The 13,613-nt window shown below is 47.6% G+C and overlaps 1 protein-coding gene across 3 annotated transcripts in view; it reads left to right on the top strand.

Annotated features, from left to right (window-relative positions):
* The window catches only part of TCEA3 (transcription elongation factor A3), a 37,757-nt gene extending 28,705 nt beyond the window's left edge, over positions 1-9,052 (top strand). For all 3 annotated transcript variants that reach the window (XM_047792426.1, XM_047792428.1, XM_047792427.1), the window contains 3 exons: positions 3,410-3,556; positions 5,524-5,595; positions 7,867-9,052. In XM_047792426.1, coding sequence (XP_047648382.1) covers positions 3,410-3,556; positions 5,524-5,595; positions 7,867-7,875 — 228 coding nt within the window. In that variant the 3' untranslated portion in view covers positions 7,876-9,052. The remainder of the gene's footprint in view (positions 1-3,409; positions 3,557-5,523; positions 5,596-7,866) is intronic.
* The last annotated feature ends 4,561 nt before the right edge of the window (positions 9,053-13,613 follow it).

Genomic DNA, 13,613 nt, shown 5'->3' with positions numbered 1-13,613 from the left:
TAACCTATTTGTGCCTCAGTTTTCTTATCTGTAAAATGAGTATAATAGCAGCAGCTATCTCATGAAGGAGGGAATGAGTTAATACATGTGAAGTGTTTAGAAAGTTAGTGTAAGTAAAGCCCTCCCCAGAAATACCATATGTTAGGCCCATTTTCCAGCCATTTCATGTAACCCTCATCGCAGAGCCATCAAAGAGGACATATTAGGAGTTCCCCTTGTGGCCCAGCAGGTTAAGAAACCGACGAGTATCCATGAGGACACAGGTTTTATCCCTGGCCTCAGTCAGTGGGTTAAGGATCCAGTATTGCCTACAAGCTGTGGCGTAGGTCACAGATGCAACTTGGATCCCACGTTGCTGTGGCTGTGGCATAGGCAGACAGCTGCAGCTCCAACTTGACCCTTAGCCTGGGAACTTCCATGTGCTGCAGGTGTGGCCCTAAAAAGAAAAAAGAGGACATATTATACCCACTTTATGAACGAGAAATCTGAGGCCACACTCAACTATTAAGTGACAGATGAGGATTTGCTCCCACATCTATTTCAAAGTCTCTATCTTAGAAAAACCTTTGCACACCCTCAGATATGAGTGGCTCTGATCCCAGGGTTAACTCAGGGGACTGACTGCCAGCACCTGGAGCTGGCACTGCTACAGTGCTACTGAATCCAAGTGGCCCAGAGAAGGGAAGGGAAATTCACTGAGGTCCTGGAGTCTGTGTGTGCCCCACAAACTATCAGTAAGGGTGTGGCTCGATGTATTTGTGGTGTGGGTATGTAGATGTGTGTGATACAGTGTATGTGCCTATGGTGTGTGTGGTTAATGTATAGTGGGTATGTGGTGTGTGTGTTACATAGCAAGGGTATGTACATTTTCCTGAGAAGAGGGTTCGTTGCTTTCCTCAAATACCCAAAATAACCAAGAGCCATGGCTTTAGGAGGAAATGGAGAACTTGGCACAGGTGTATCTGGGTTATCTTTTTGCTTAATTTAAAATATCTGATCTGGAGTTCTCTTATGGCACAACGGGTTAAGGATCCAGTGTTATCAGTGCAGCAGCTCAGGTCACTGCTTTGGTGCTGGTTCAGTCTCTGGCCTGGGAACTTCCACATGTGCAGTGTCATCTCCTTATTTTCCTCATTTTTGGCCATATTTTTTGTTACTGTTCTGACTCCATGTGTCTTTGATGCTGCCTTCAAATGAGGCAGGAAGAAATAGGTACATGGACTGGGGAGTGGATAGATTCTTTTTCTGTTCTCTATTTCTTTTTTATTTTAATTGAAGTGTAGTTTATGTACCATTCTCTGTTTCTTGGCTGGCACACAAGACACTCCACAGTCTGACCCCCAGCCCCGTCTCCATACTCCTCACCTTGAACCCACTCCAAATACTCTTCCCCAAACGTGTTCTTCTTGATCTTTTGCATTCCCCCTGGGAAGTCCTGATTATCTTTCAAGACTGATGAAAATGTCAGCTTCTTTAATGAGCCTTCCTGCCCCCAGGCTTTCCCTGAACTTTGTATACTTTTGCTTTAGTCCCTCCTACATGATCTTGCAATCTTGTCTAAATGCTTGGCTATTCTACTAGATTAGCATTACCTGGGGACAGGAAACAAATATATCTGATTCCTTAGAACTTGGAAGCAAAGCTGTGCTGGAGCCAGTTCCTGCCATCTCAAGAGAGATGATTATGTGAAGCTATTCCCAACTTTGCCTTCAGTTATATCACATCAGTAACCTGAAATCGGCTGTGGTGGGAGTGGTTTACACCATGGAAATAGGTAAATGCTACAAAGTTGGCCACCCCTATGGCCAAAGCCAGTTTACCAGCGTATCAGTATAGTTAAAGGCATTCAAGACATTGACATCCAGGAGTTCCCCCTCATGACACAGTGGGTTGAGGATCTGGCATTGTTGCTGCTGTGGCTCTGGTTATTACTGTGGCATGGGTTTGACCCCTGGCCCAGGAACTTACCAAAAAAAAAAAAGAGAGGAAAAAAGAAAGAAAAAAAAAAAGGAATTGAGGGGTTCCCGCTGTGGTGCAGCAGGATCAGTAGCGTCTCTGCAGCACCAGGATACAGGTTCTATCCCCAGCTAGCACAGTGGGTTAAAGGATCTGGTGTTGCTGCAGCTGTGGTGTAGGTCACAACTATAGCTTGGATCTGATCCCTGGCCCAGAAACTCCATATACCATGGGGTGGCCAAAAAGAAAGAAAAATTGACATATAATACATTTTGAATGAACAAATATATTGTGCTCTGGAAAATCCCCCAACGTTAAAGTCAGCTGCTTTTTGCTTATATGACCTGGGGTTGACTTGTTTTTGCATATACCCCTGCCATTGCTTGGGACATAGTCCTTGAATTGATACAGTAGGACTTACACATTTGCATACACTGGGATAACTTTGGGGCACTGGTAAAAATGCATATTCCTGGGCCTGCCCTTAGAGTTTTGGATTCATAGGAATCTGCACTTTATCAAGAAGCCCAAGTGGTTATGAGGCAGCAGTCAGCACACTGAAATCGTTTGCCCTCTGTGCCAGTGCTGTTCTCCATGGTTTAAGGGTCAGGCTGGATGGCAATAATTAAAACGTTAGCCAGTGCCAAATCCTCTTTTCATGTCAGCTTCAGCCATCCTCCTCTCCCCAAGTCGACACTAACTAGAGCTCTCTCCAATTTGAGTGTTCCCCTCTCTGCTTTCTTCTGGGAGAAGTTCAAGGTAAGTCAAATGGCTAAGGGCATGGACAGAAGAGGGAAGGACCTAGATAATGCATACACTGAAGGTCAACTGTGAGCTGCCAGGAGACAAGAGGCTCTGTCTGTAGGAACTTACAGAAAAAGACGTATCCAACCAGTCACAGGGGAGCCGAGTTGTGTGAACCAGGAGCTTCAAGTCCTGCTTGGGTGGGGGTAGCAACGGGTCATATAGTTGAGACCAAGGTTCCCACCAGGCGGAATGGCGTGGCTGGGCATTGATCATAGCTCGGACTGGCTCTGAGTCAAGTCCACACTGGAAGGACAAGGGGAACTTCATATATCCGGTAGTAAGTGGGCAAGTCAGCTCAAGCAGGGAGGTTCAAGCAGGTATCCAAGGTCCTGGTAGGCGTTATGAGCACCAGATCTGACCAAAGGTACACAAGAGTGTTGATCCTGGGCAGAAGCTGTTTGCCTTTGCTCTCCTGTACGTGCCTAGTCAGAGCCCTAGGGTGTGACCTTCCACCCAAAGGCAGAATGAGGATCCTCTGGTAAAGCCTTCTCCCAGCTAGAGAGCTTTGGGCCTCTGTCCAGCTCCTCATACTCAGTCCAGCATGTTCCCCCTTCCTCTGTTCTGTGTTCAGGCTTTGTAGAAACTGGGTGTGGGGTGGGGTTCCTGGGTCTCCCTGGCCCTGAAGGGCAGATTCATTTCTCTCCAGGAAATGGCCAGTGATGAGCTGAGGGAACTGAGAAACGCCATGACCCAAGAGGCCATCCGTGAGCACCAGATGGCCAAGACGGGCGGCACCACCACTGACCTCTTCCAGTGCAGCAAATGCAAGAAGAAGAACTGCACCTATAACCAGGTATGAGGGTTGGGGAGGAAGCTACAGGGGCACAGAGGTGGAGCACCAGGAGGAGTTTAGGGAGGAATTCCCGCTGTAACATAGCGGTAACAAACCCGACTAGTATCCATGAGGATGTGGGTTCAATCCCAGGCCTCACTCAGTGGATTAAAAATCTGGTGTTGTTCTGAGCTGTGGTATAGGTCACAGACGTAGCTTGGACCATGCATCACTGTGGCTGTGGTGTAGGCCGGCAGCTGCAGCTCTGATTCAACCCCTAGCCTGGGAACCTCTATATGCCGCAGGTATAGCTCTAAAAAAAAAAAGAAAAGAAAAAAAAAGTGGGGTAGGGGTGATCTTAGGGACAAGCCAGAGGGCAGAAAGGGCTCAAACTCTAGGCTGCAGAGAGAAGGGCAACTCTAGGCTGCAGAGAGAAGGGCAAGTCTTGGTACACCAACATGATACATCCATGGCCTCTAGTAAAGATGCATGTAGAATCACCCAGATATGTGTCTGTGATGCTTGGCCAGCATGTTCTAGCCTGCCCTGAAGCAAGATTAAGAGGGACCAGACTCACAGGACGCAGAACTTCTGGACAGTCACAGATGATTAGAAGGGAACTTAGCAATCCAAACTCTGCTCCCTCGCTTTACACACAGGCAGAGGAGAGGCTTTGCAGCTTTGTCTAAAGTGGCAAAGATATAGTCAGTGGCAGAGATAGTAATAACCCAGATCCAGACCTTTCTGCCTGCAATACAGCTACCTTGGTAGAAAGCCTAAGGTCTTTAGTCCCAAGTCGGAAGGGTGAAGACCGCTGCTTTGGCATGGGGTGCCGTGGAAGGCTGTGGAGGCCTCTTCGCTGAGACTTAAACCCTCCTCCTGTTTTGGGGGTGCACATAGTATGCCCTTGGGGCACCAATATTCTTATATTGTAATTGGTGCCTTGTCATTCTAGCATTCTATTCATTCTCCTATCTACTCATCAATCAGGATTTATCAGAGCACTTTGCCCACGGGGATCTGTGGCTACAGCAGAATAGTCATCAGGAGTCCCTCCCAGAACTCTGATTCGGGAATCTGGGGATGCGTGTGCGAGATTCTGCTCCCTTCCAAGCACATTCCCCCTTAGAGGATGTGCCTCCCATGTGACTCCCATAGGAAGTCAAATGCCCATTCACAAAGTTCTCTCTCCACAGAGAGACCCCAGTGTTATCCTGGCTCAGGGATCATTGCTCTCCAGGGACAAGGCTCTGCTAAGCAATGTCCTCCTGGCCCACTGCTGGGCACACTCATTAGCTGAGGGACTCCCTCCCACTGCACAGACTCCAGCTGACATCTGCATAGCTGAGTGTCGGCATAGTAACAGTTTGCTCCATGTCACGGCCATCCAGGTTTGGCTGTAGAAAATCAGACCAGCAATTGTTAAATCCGGAATTGCCAGGGATTTGCTGTGGGAAGCCTGGTTTCTGCATCTGCGTGGTTTGATTAAGGGGATGAGAAACTAGAAAAAAACATTAAATGTTCCCAAAGATCTTCAAATGCCTTTTCCCCTCTGGGCCTCAGTTCTTCTACCTGTAAAATAAGGAACAAACTAGATGAACCCTAAGGGTGCTTCCAGCTCACTCAGTTCTGAGAGAGGGACATCTAATAGGATGGGTTTGGGAGGGAGTCAGAGAGTATTTCCAGTAGAAGATGAGCCTTGAAGCAAGCGAGGAGAAATCACATCAGAAGCTTTAACAAGGGTGAGAGTGCAAAGGTCGGGTTGAGCCAGTGAGATGCTGGGAGTGACCTGATGAATCTTCGAGAGGAGAGGAAAATATAGGTATACACAACGGAGTTCTTAGTGATAAGGGAATTGCCAAAGTGGGGTGGGAATAATGGTGCCAATTTCTGGGATTTGGACCTACTTCTATAGACAGTGGGAGCCACGGGTGGTCCAAGATAGGGGAGTGACTTCACGACTGGTCCCCTCTCTCGTTTTCTCTCAGGTGCAGACACGCAGTGCTGATGAGCCCATGACTACTTTTGTTTTATGCAATGAATGTGGCAATCGCTGGAAGGTCTGTATCTTTCTTCCTCCCCTGCCATCTACAGATGCTCCCCCACACAAGGAGTACCATGCCCACAGCCCAGAAGGGCGTCATACATGGGGGCTAGCCAACCTGCACAGAGCAGGTCGGCAGAACTGGAGACAGTGGTGTGTTGCTGGGGAGGCAGGGACAGAGTGCATGTGTTTGTGCATGTTTTTGTTTTGGAAAGCACCCAGCTGGGGTGGGGAGAGCAGCCCACATTTTATCACAGGATGGGCAAGTCTGTCATTTGAACACAGATGGAATCAGCCTTCTGAGATCCACAGAGAGGAGGAAAAACAATAGCACTTTGCATTTGGACCACACCTCTCTGCACAGCACTTCCACAGATGGTATTTCCTTTGAACCTGGTCCCAGCCAAAGATGAGGGGCCAACTGAACCCCATCACAGGTGTATTGCCCCTAAATGCTCCCAGGTCATCCTCCCCTCCTGAGGCAGCTTTGGAAAAGCCTTATGTTACCCAAGGCTGTAACCTGGGCCACCCCACCTCCTGCAAAGGCAGGAGTTTTATTTTCAGGCATGGGAGCCAAGCAAAGACTCCTTCTGAAGTGTTTCTTCCTGCCTCATCTTCTGAAACAGCCTAGTGTGGTCACACAATTCATGTCCCCTTCCAGTGTCATCTGATTTGCATGTGTGCTCGTGCTGTCTGGGCTACCAGGCAGGCTGCAGGTGCTCCAAAAGTTGTAAGGTACTTAGCAAGGAGCAGGAATGAGCATGGGAGTTGGGAGCCTTGGCTTCAGGTCTGCATTCTGCCCTACTCACTGTGTGACCCTGAGCGTGTCACTCACCTCTCTGAGCAAAAGGGAGATGGTAATGCCTTTCTCCTATGGTTGATGTGAAGATCATCACATATGCACAGACACTTCGCAAACAACTGTGAGAAATGTTCCTTGATAATATTTCTCTAACTTTCAGATGAGGAAATTGACCTACTGAAATAGTTATTGAGCATAAAGTCACAGAGTTTGGAGCACTGAAAGACAGTGCTCCAAATTCCTGATCGACTGGAGTTTTCGACAACTTTCAGAAGGGGCTCCACAGCCTTGAGGCTTCATGTTTTTTAGGGTAAAAGTCAGATGATTATGTATTTTTCTTTGATTCACTTATTGAGCACTTAGGAATGGGCCCAGTGTACTGGCCTACAGATATAGAGATGGGTTTTGTTATCAAGTTCAAATACTAACTTTTATCACTTACGAAGTGATACGGTCACTTGCTACATGACCTGAACTCTCTAGGCCTGGCTTGCCTGATCTGTAAGGGTAGCAATACCTAGCCCACAGAGCTGTTTTGAGGATTAGAGAAGGTAATACACGTAAAGAATTAACAAGGCCTCTGATAGCTCATACGGTGTCTTTGTCAAATTAGAAAAAGGGATCCTTGCCTCCAGGTATTCACAGCCTTGCACCAGGGTACAAAGCTTGGCAAACAGAGCAGGGGGTGAGTTTCAGCCCCAGTCTGCCCCTTTGGCCAGACTCTCTTGTGCAGAGAACAACCTGTACAGCCATACACAAGAGCCCTGAGCACATATGCGCCTGGTACATGGAAACTACCATTCTTAATATTCTGCATTTGTTACCTATTAGTATTATGGGAGCTTGGGCAAGTTGTTTACTCTGTGTCAGTTGCTTCTTGACCTGTGAAAATGGAAGTGATATTATCCCTATCTCACAGAGTGACAGTGAAGATGAAATATATTAATATAAATATATGTTAATACTGCCCAGCCCAGAGTAAGTGCACAAGAAATGGTAGCTCTTATGTTACTGTTGAGCAAAGGACGTTCTGTATGCTCCAAACCCTCTTCCTCCCTCCTGATTCCTGGAGAGAAATTGGAAGTTGGAAGTTGGAGAGGCAGGTCCCACTAGAGGTGTCAGCTACATGGCTTCTGACAAAAATTTTAGGTAGTGTCCATTGCCATGTGGAAGGCCTAACATCTAACCAAGTTATTGGTAATAATCATGGTGATATTTCGGGGCATAAATCGAGAGCCCATCACATGTCTGGCATCGAATTTCCATTCATTACCTGCTATCCTTTTCTGCATTGGTCGGCATTATGATCCCATTTTACAGATGAGTGACTTGTTCGGGGCCACAGCACTAATAATGGCAGAGATGGGATTTGGACTCTGGCCTATGTAGCTCCACACCCCCCCTTCCTTTTCCTGTCCCCTCCACCCGCCTCAGCCTCCCTGAGTGATATGAAGAAAGCTCATTGTTGCCTTTTTGGTTTTGTAGTTCTGCTGATAGAACCACCAGCCAGAATTTCAATGAACAAGGTGAGGAAGAACAAAGAGAAAGCACTAAGCCGTCGTGACTGGAGAAAAATAAATATTAAAATGAAGAAAAATGCTGAACTCTGAACGGGCCATTAGGGATCAGAGGGAAAATTCGTTTGCAAATTCGTTCAGTTATTGATAGTGATTGGTGAAGAGACGGATGCTAATAGGGGTATCACGTTAAGCCCATGTTGACAAACCCTTTGTAGAAACTCAGAGACTTCAGAGCCGAGGTGCCGTATCTTTGACAGTGGCTGGCAGACCTTTGCTCTGCGTCCCTTCCCTCACATCTGAACCTTTCAGCCTCTCCTGAGTTGAAAAATACCAGACTGACTCAACTCTTACCCACTCCACACTGGGTCTGCCTATACAGACAAATGGCAGATATGACTTCTGCATCATGTAGAGAGATTTCTTTCCCACCCCTCATCTCTTCCCAAACTCAGCTGTTCCCTGTTCTTAGCTGGCTCTGGGGGCCTTCAAGGACTCCAGACCTGGTCCCTCTAGGCACAGCGCATGTTTTCTTGACCTGAGAGTTTCTGGCACCCAAATTTGGTGGCCCACAGGAGGTCCTGAGTCTTGGAACCTGTCCAAGCTCTGGCAGTGTGTTCCTCCTCACAGCTCTGTTGTGGCCCAGGCTACAGAAAAAATCTGCAGAACACAAGGGGCCTTGTTGTGCTTCTCCCATAATGAAACTGGCTTGCTTTTTCAGCTGATAGGAACTTTAGGCCAAGCTGGAACCTTCTGGAAAAGCCTTGGGAGCAGGTCTGATGGGCTTCTCTTGGGTCTCAGCCTCTGACCGTCCCTGGCCTTGGGGCAGCCCCAGGCAGAGCCTCCTGGATTCTTTTTTCTAAAATAGATAACACGTAGGAGGTTGTGAACTGCTGGGGGCTCAAGCAAGTCACTTAACATCTCTGAGCTGTTTCCTTACCCATAAAAATGGAGTAGTGCTAGTACCTGCCTGATAGGGTTTCCACTTACACTGGTTCACTTAGGGTAGCTGTTGGGGTAACTTCAGCCCAAGTTTCTTATGTGCCCTGGCATTGTCCACTCTGGAATTTATCTGTTATCACCTTCTTCCTTCCCCCACCAAGTGCCTCCTCCTGTAGATGAAGCCTGTAAATAAACTGTGTACAGAAACCCGCCACCATCTCCAGCTTTTCAGCATGCAAATTTGGGGTGGGTCCTTTGGAGGAATTGAAAATCCTCTCACAGAAGATACAATACGCACAGCCCATAAATGGCAGGTCCAGGACCGAAACCCAGGTCTTCTGCTTCCTGTCATTGTGCTCGATGCTGTGAGAGATTCAGGATCTCAGCCCGTACCTTCCAGGAATTTCCAGCCTGGCAAGGAAAGAAACCACAGGCACAGACCTCCATACCAGGCCGGATGTGATAGATGCCTGAGGTATGACCATTACCCACAGAAGTGTGGAGGCCTGTTACTTAAATACCCAGGAGCTTCTTAAACTTTAATATGAGTGGGAATCCCCTCGGGGTCATGCAAAAATGCTTATTCTGATTCAGTGGGTGTGGAGTGGGGTCTTAGATTTTTTTTCGTTTCTGACAAGCTTCCAGGTGATGCCAGTGCTGCTGGTCCACAGACCACACTTGGAGTAGTAAGGGTTGAGATACCCAGATTTTTCTCTGCTTTATATAATCTTCCATCCAAATGTCTAGAAATCAAAAGCAAAATGAAATACAGAGTTCCCGCTGTGGCACAGTGGAAACAAATCTGACCAGTAACCATGAGCTTGCGGGTTCAATTCCTGGCCTCGCTCAGTGGGTTAAGGATCTGGCATTGCTGTGACCGTGGTGTAGGCTGCCAGCTATAGTTTCGATTAGGCCCCTGGCCTGGGAAATTCCATATGCCGCGTGTGTGGCCCTAAAAAGCAAAAGAAAAAAGAAAAAAGCAACACGAAATAGCCACTACTAATAATATTATAATGTTAATAAATGTTACTTTGGGGCTTTTTAAAGATGGCACCCACGGGTGATCTTCAGCAGTCGCGGTCTGAATATCCACTGAGGTCCCGGTGGGGTAGGGATTTCAGCATAGGAAAAAATACAAAACTGAATCTCCACCTTCAACAGCCTTACTGTTTATAAAGGAGATGAGTCAGATTAAATGGCAGAAGAACAAGTCGGCTCCAGTTCGCGCCTCTATACAGTACACATCCCCATTCACAAAAGGACACAGAAAAGCATGAATAGGCCTCAGACTGGGTTCATCAGCAGGCGTCGGTTCCCTCCCCACTGTCTTCCTGTGTCCACTCTGGACCCACTCCAATGCATGCTCTCCACTGCGCTGACCAGAATAAGCTTTTCTTTTTTTTCTTTTTTTTTTTGTCTTTTTAGGGCCTCGCCCAGGGCATATGGACGTTCCCAGGCTAGGGGTCAAATCGGAGCTGTAGCCACTGGCCTACACCAAGAGCCACAGCAACACCAGATCCGAGCCGCATCTGTGACCTACACCATAGCTCACAGCAACAACGGATCCTTAACCCACTGCGCCGGGCCAGGGATCGAACCCGCAACCTCATGGTTCCTAGTCAGATTCTTTTCCACTGCGCCACTATGGGAACTCACAGAATAAGCTTTTCAGAACTGCGCATCTGATCATGTTACAGCCCCCCACTCTAGCACCCCCATTTACAACCTTTGATTTTTTTTCCCCACTGCTCTTGGCAGGGCCTACAAGACCCTGCAGGGCTGGCCTCTGCCTCCCTCCACATACTTTGTGCTCCAGCTACACTGGCCATACTGTGCTCTTCCTTCCTTGTCACATAGGCTGTTGGCTGGAACACATGGTTTAACCCCATCTCCTTCCTATCAAAGATAAAGAGGGTGCGAGCTGCAAGGGAGTTCACGTTAACTTATACCACCCTGGGAGTCTTAGGGGAAGGGAAATTGTTACCTTATAGGAGGAAAGGGACAACATTAGGTGAGGTGAAACAGAAACAGGGTGGTTGGATGGAGGAGAGAAGGTTTCACCAGGAAGGTTGTGGTCAAAAGACTTGGAAACAAAAGTCTCAAGATCCTATGACCAGCTTTGAAGATTATTTCAAATGTTACAGAAACTGGAGTTCCCATTGTGGCTCAGCAGGTTAAGAACTCCACTATGGGGTTGGAGTGGCAGGGGGAGGAAGCAGAGCAGGAACAGTCTCTTACATCCCTTTGTCTGTCTTCTGTCAACTAGTATCCGTGAGGATGCCGGTTTGATCCCTGGCCCTGCTCAATGGTTAAGGATCCAGTGTTGGCACAAGCTGCAGCATAGGTCCCAGATCTGGTGTGGCTGTGGCTGTGGCTGTGGTGTAGGCTGGCAGCTGCAGCTCCAATTTGACCCCTAGCCTGGGAACCTCCATATGTCGTGGGTATGGCCCTAAAAAGACAAAAACCAAAAAAAAAAAAAAAAAATCAAATGTTACAGAAACCTAGCTGCGTTGGTGGTAGAATATGAGCATGGCTGCCTTCCAAATGTTACAGACCTGAAATACTATAGAGAAGTCTTTCTTAGTAGTTTGATCCAGACTCCCAAAATTCTGTCCTTAGCTCTGAGGTATTTTGAGCTTGAGACTTAAGTCACCTAGTGCCTATCTAGATATTTCTTCCAAGTATCCCACTGGCCCTCTCAAAACAATCACACACTGAATTCACATCTTCTCCTTCTTAAACCCACTCTTCTTAAACCCACTCCTTCTTAAGCCCGTCTTCTGTCAACTAGTTCATTACTGAGAACCATCTTTGACCCTTTCCCTTTGCCCTTGTCCTTGTATCAGTTACCAGTTCTATAGGCTCTCCCATGCCCAGACTTTCTCTCCATTGCTGTCACCATCACCATTTTCCCTCAGGTCTTCTTTTTTCTTGGACTGATGCGAAAGCCGCCTACTCGTCTCCTAACTCAAAGCATTTCCTGCCTTACCACCGATGAGCCTTGCATGGCTCCGAGCATCATTCTCCTAACCATTTTTAGTGATTTCCACCAGCTAACCTTAGTTTGACTTTCAAAGCTCCCCTCTACTGCCTTCTGCCTGTCTTTAGTGGTTTATCTTCCACCTCTGCTGCTCCTTATGCTCTAGCCTAAGGGAGTATTTGTCCTCTTCTTGAAAACCTGATGGGCCTTCCCATCTGTGACTGCCTATTCTGATTCCCTCTCCTCCACCCCAATTCAACTCTTACCCATTCTTCAAGGCTCACCTCAGATACACATCTTCTATGAAGTCTCCTCTGATCCCCTCGCCACACGGTTCCTCAGAACTCCCACAGCTGTGAAACTCTTAATATTTACCCTGCATTCTACCAGGATGACAATGATGATAAGTTCTTTGTATGATAGTGTCAATAATATCTATTAATTATCGAGCATTTCTAACTGTGTATCTTGGGCACATCCTGTAACATCCCCATTTGCCCCCTCCCCAGCCCCTGGCAAGCACTATTCTACTTTCTGTCTCTAGGAATTGTATTATACTCTTTTTGCAGACTGAGAAAACTAAGGTTCCGAGTGTAATTTGTTTCTAGGAGATAGAATCTGGACTTGAAACCAGGCCCCCGTTCATGTTCTGAGTCACTTTGAAATATAGTTTTCACCTCAGAGAGCATCTGTGAGGAGTTTTACCTCCCCATAACCATCACGGCTACCGTGTGCCAAGGCCACCCTCTGTGCCCATGCGTTTTGCAGCCATTCTCACTTTGAATCCTCATGGTGGCCATGTATTCATTGTGAAGGGTGGCGTCCTATCTCCCAGCACAATCCCAGTGTAGAACAGAGACACAATAAATATGTTCAGTGAAGGTAGGCCTATTTAATGCTTTTAAATAAGTTAAAAAAAAAAAACACTAGTGTTATTGCACATTTTTAATGCAATTGTTTACATTTTTGGAAAATGTTGACTCTCTCAGGAGAAAACCAGCTGAAATGTGTGAGGTCATAAAGAGCTTCCCAATCCTCACCACTTCCCTCTCCTCCCTGCCGAGTCAATCTGCTCTTCTCACTCCAGGCCACCCCCCCATCTGCACCTCATCACCAGCACTGCCAAAGCCAGAGACAAGCCGGCAGGCAGGCAAGGGGACATAAGAGACTGTCCCTGCTCTGCTTCCTCCCCCTGCCACTCCACCCCCACACCCTCCCTCTCCCCATACCCAGTCCTGACCATTCTGGAACACACTCTGTCCTTTCATGCCTCCGTGACTTTGCACATGCTGTTCTTGAAGACTGGAATGCTTTCCCTCCCCTAGTTCTCCACCTCCAAAACTCCTACTCTTACTCTTTGTAAGCCAGCTCCCATGACACCTCCTCTGTGAAGATTCCTTCTCTACCCCTCAGCTGTGAGCCCACCTCTCCTCAGTGCAAACTAGCTAGCTCATCCGAATACTCCAGCAGCTGGACTGCAGTGACTAAGTCAGAGTGACCTCCATGTCCCCAGCCCTTCACATCTCTCCTCCTAAGCAGGGGTCAAGAGAAGCCCAGATCACGGATTTTTTTTTTTTTTTTGCTTTTTTTATTTTTAGGGCCACACCCATGGCATATGGAGGTTCCCAGGCTAGGGGTTGGAGCTATAGCTGCCAGGCTACGCCACAGCCACAGCAAGGCAGGATCTGGGCCGCATCTGCCACCTACACCACAGCTCATGGCAACACCAGATCCTTAACCCACAGAGCGAGGCCAGGGATAGAACCTGAGTCCTCATGGATGCTAGTGGGATT

The sequence above is a fragment of the Phacochoerus africanus genome, chromosome 8 (assembly GCF_016906955.1).
Source record: "Phacochoerus africanus isolate WHEZ1 chromosome 8, ROS_Pafr_v1, whole genome shotgun sequence".
NCBI classification, from domain to species: domain Eukaryota; kingdom Metazoa; phylum Chordata; class Mammalia; order Artiodactyla; family Suidae; genus Phacochoerus; species Phacochoerus africanus.
This window is presented reverse-complemented; position numbering and strand designations above follow the sequence as displayed.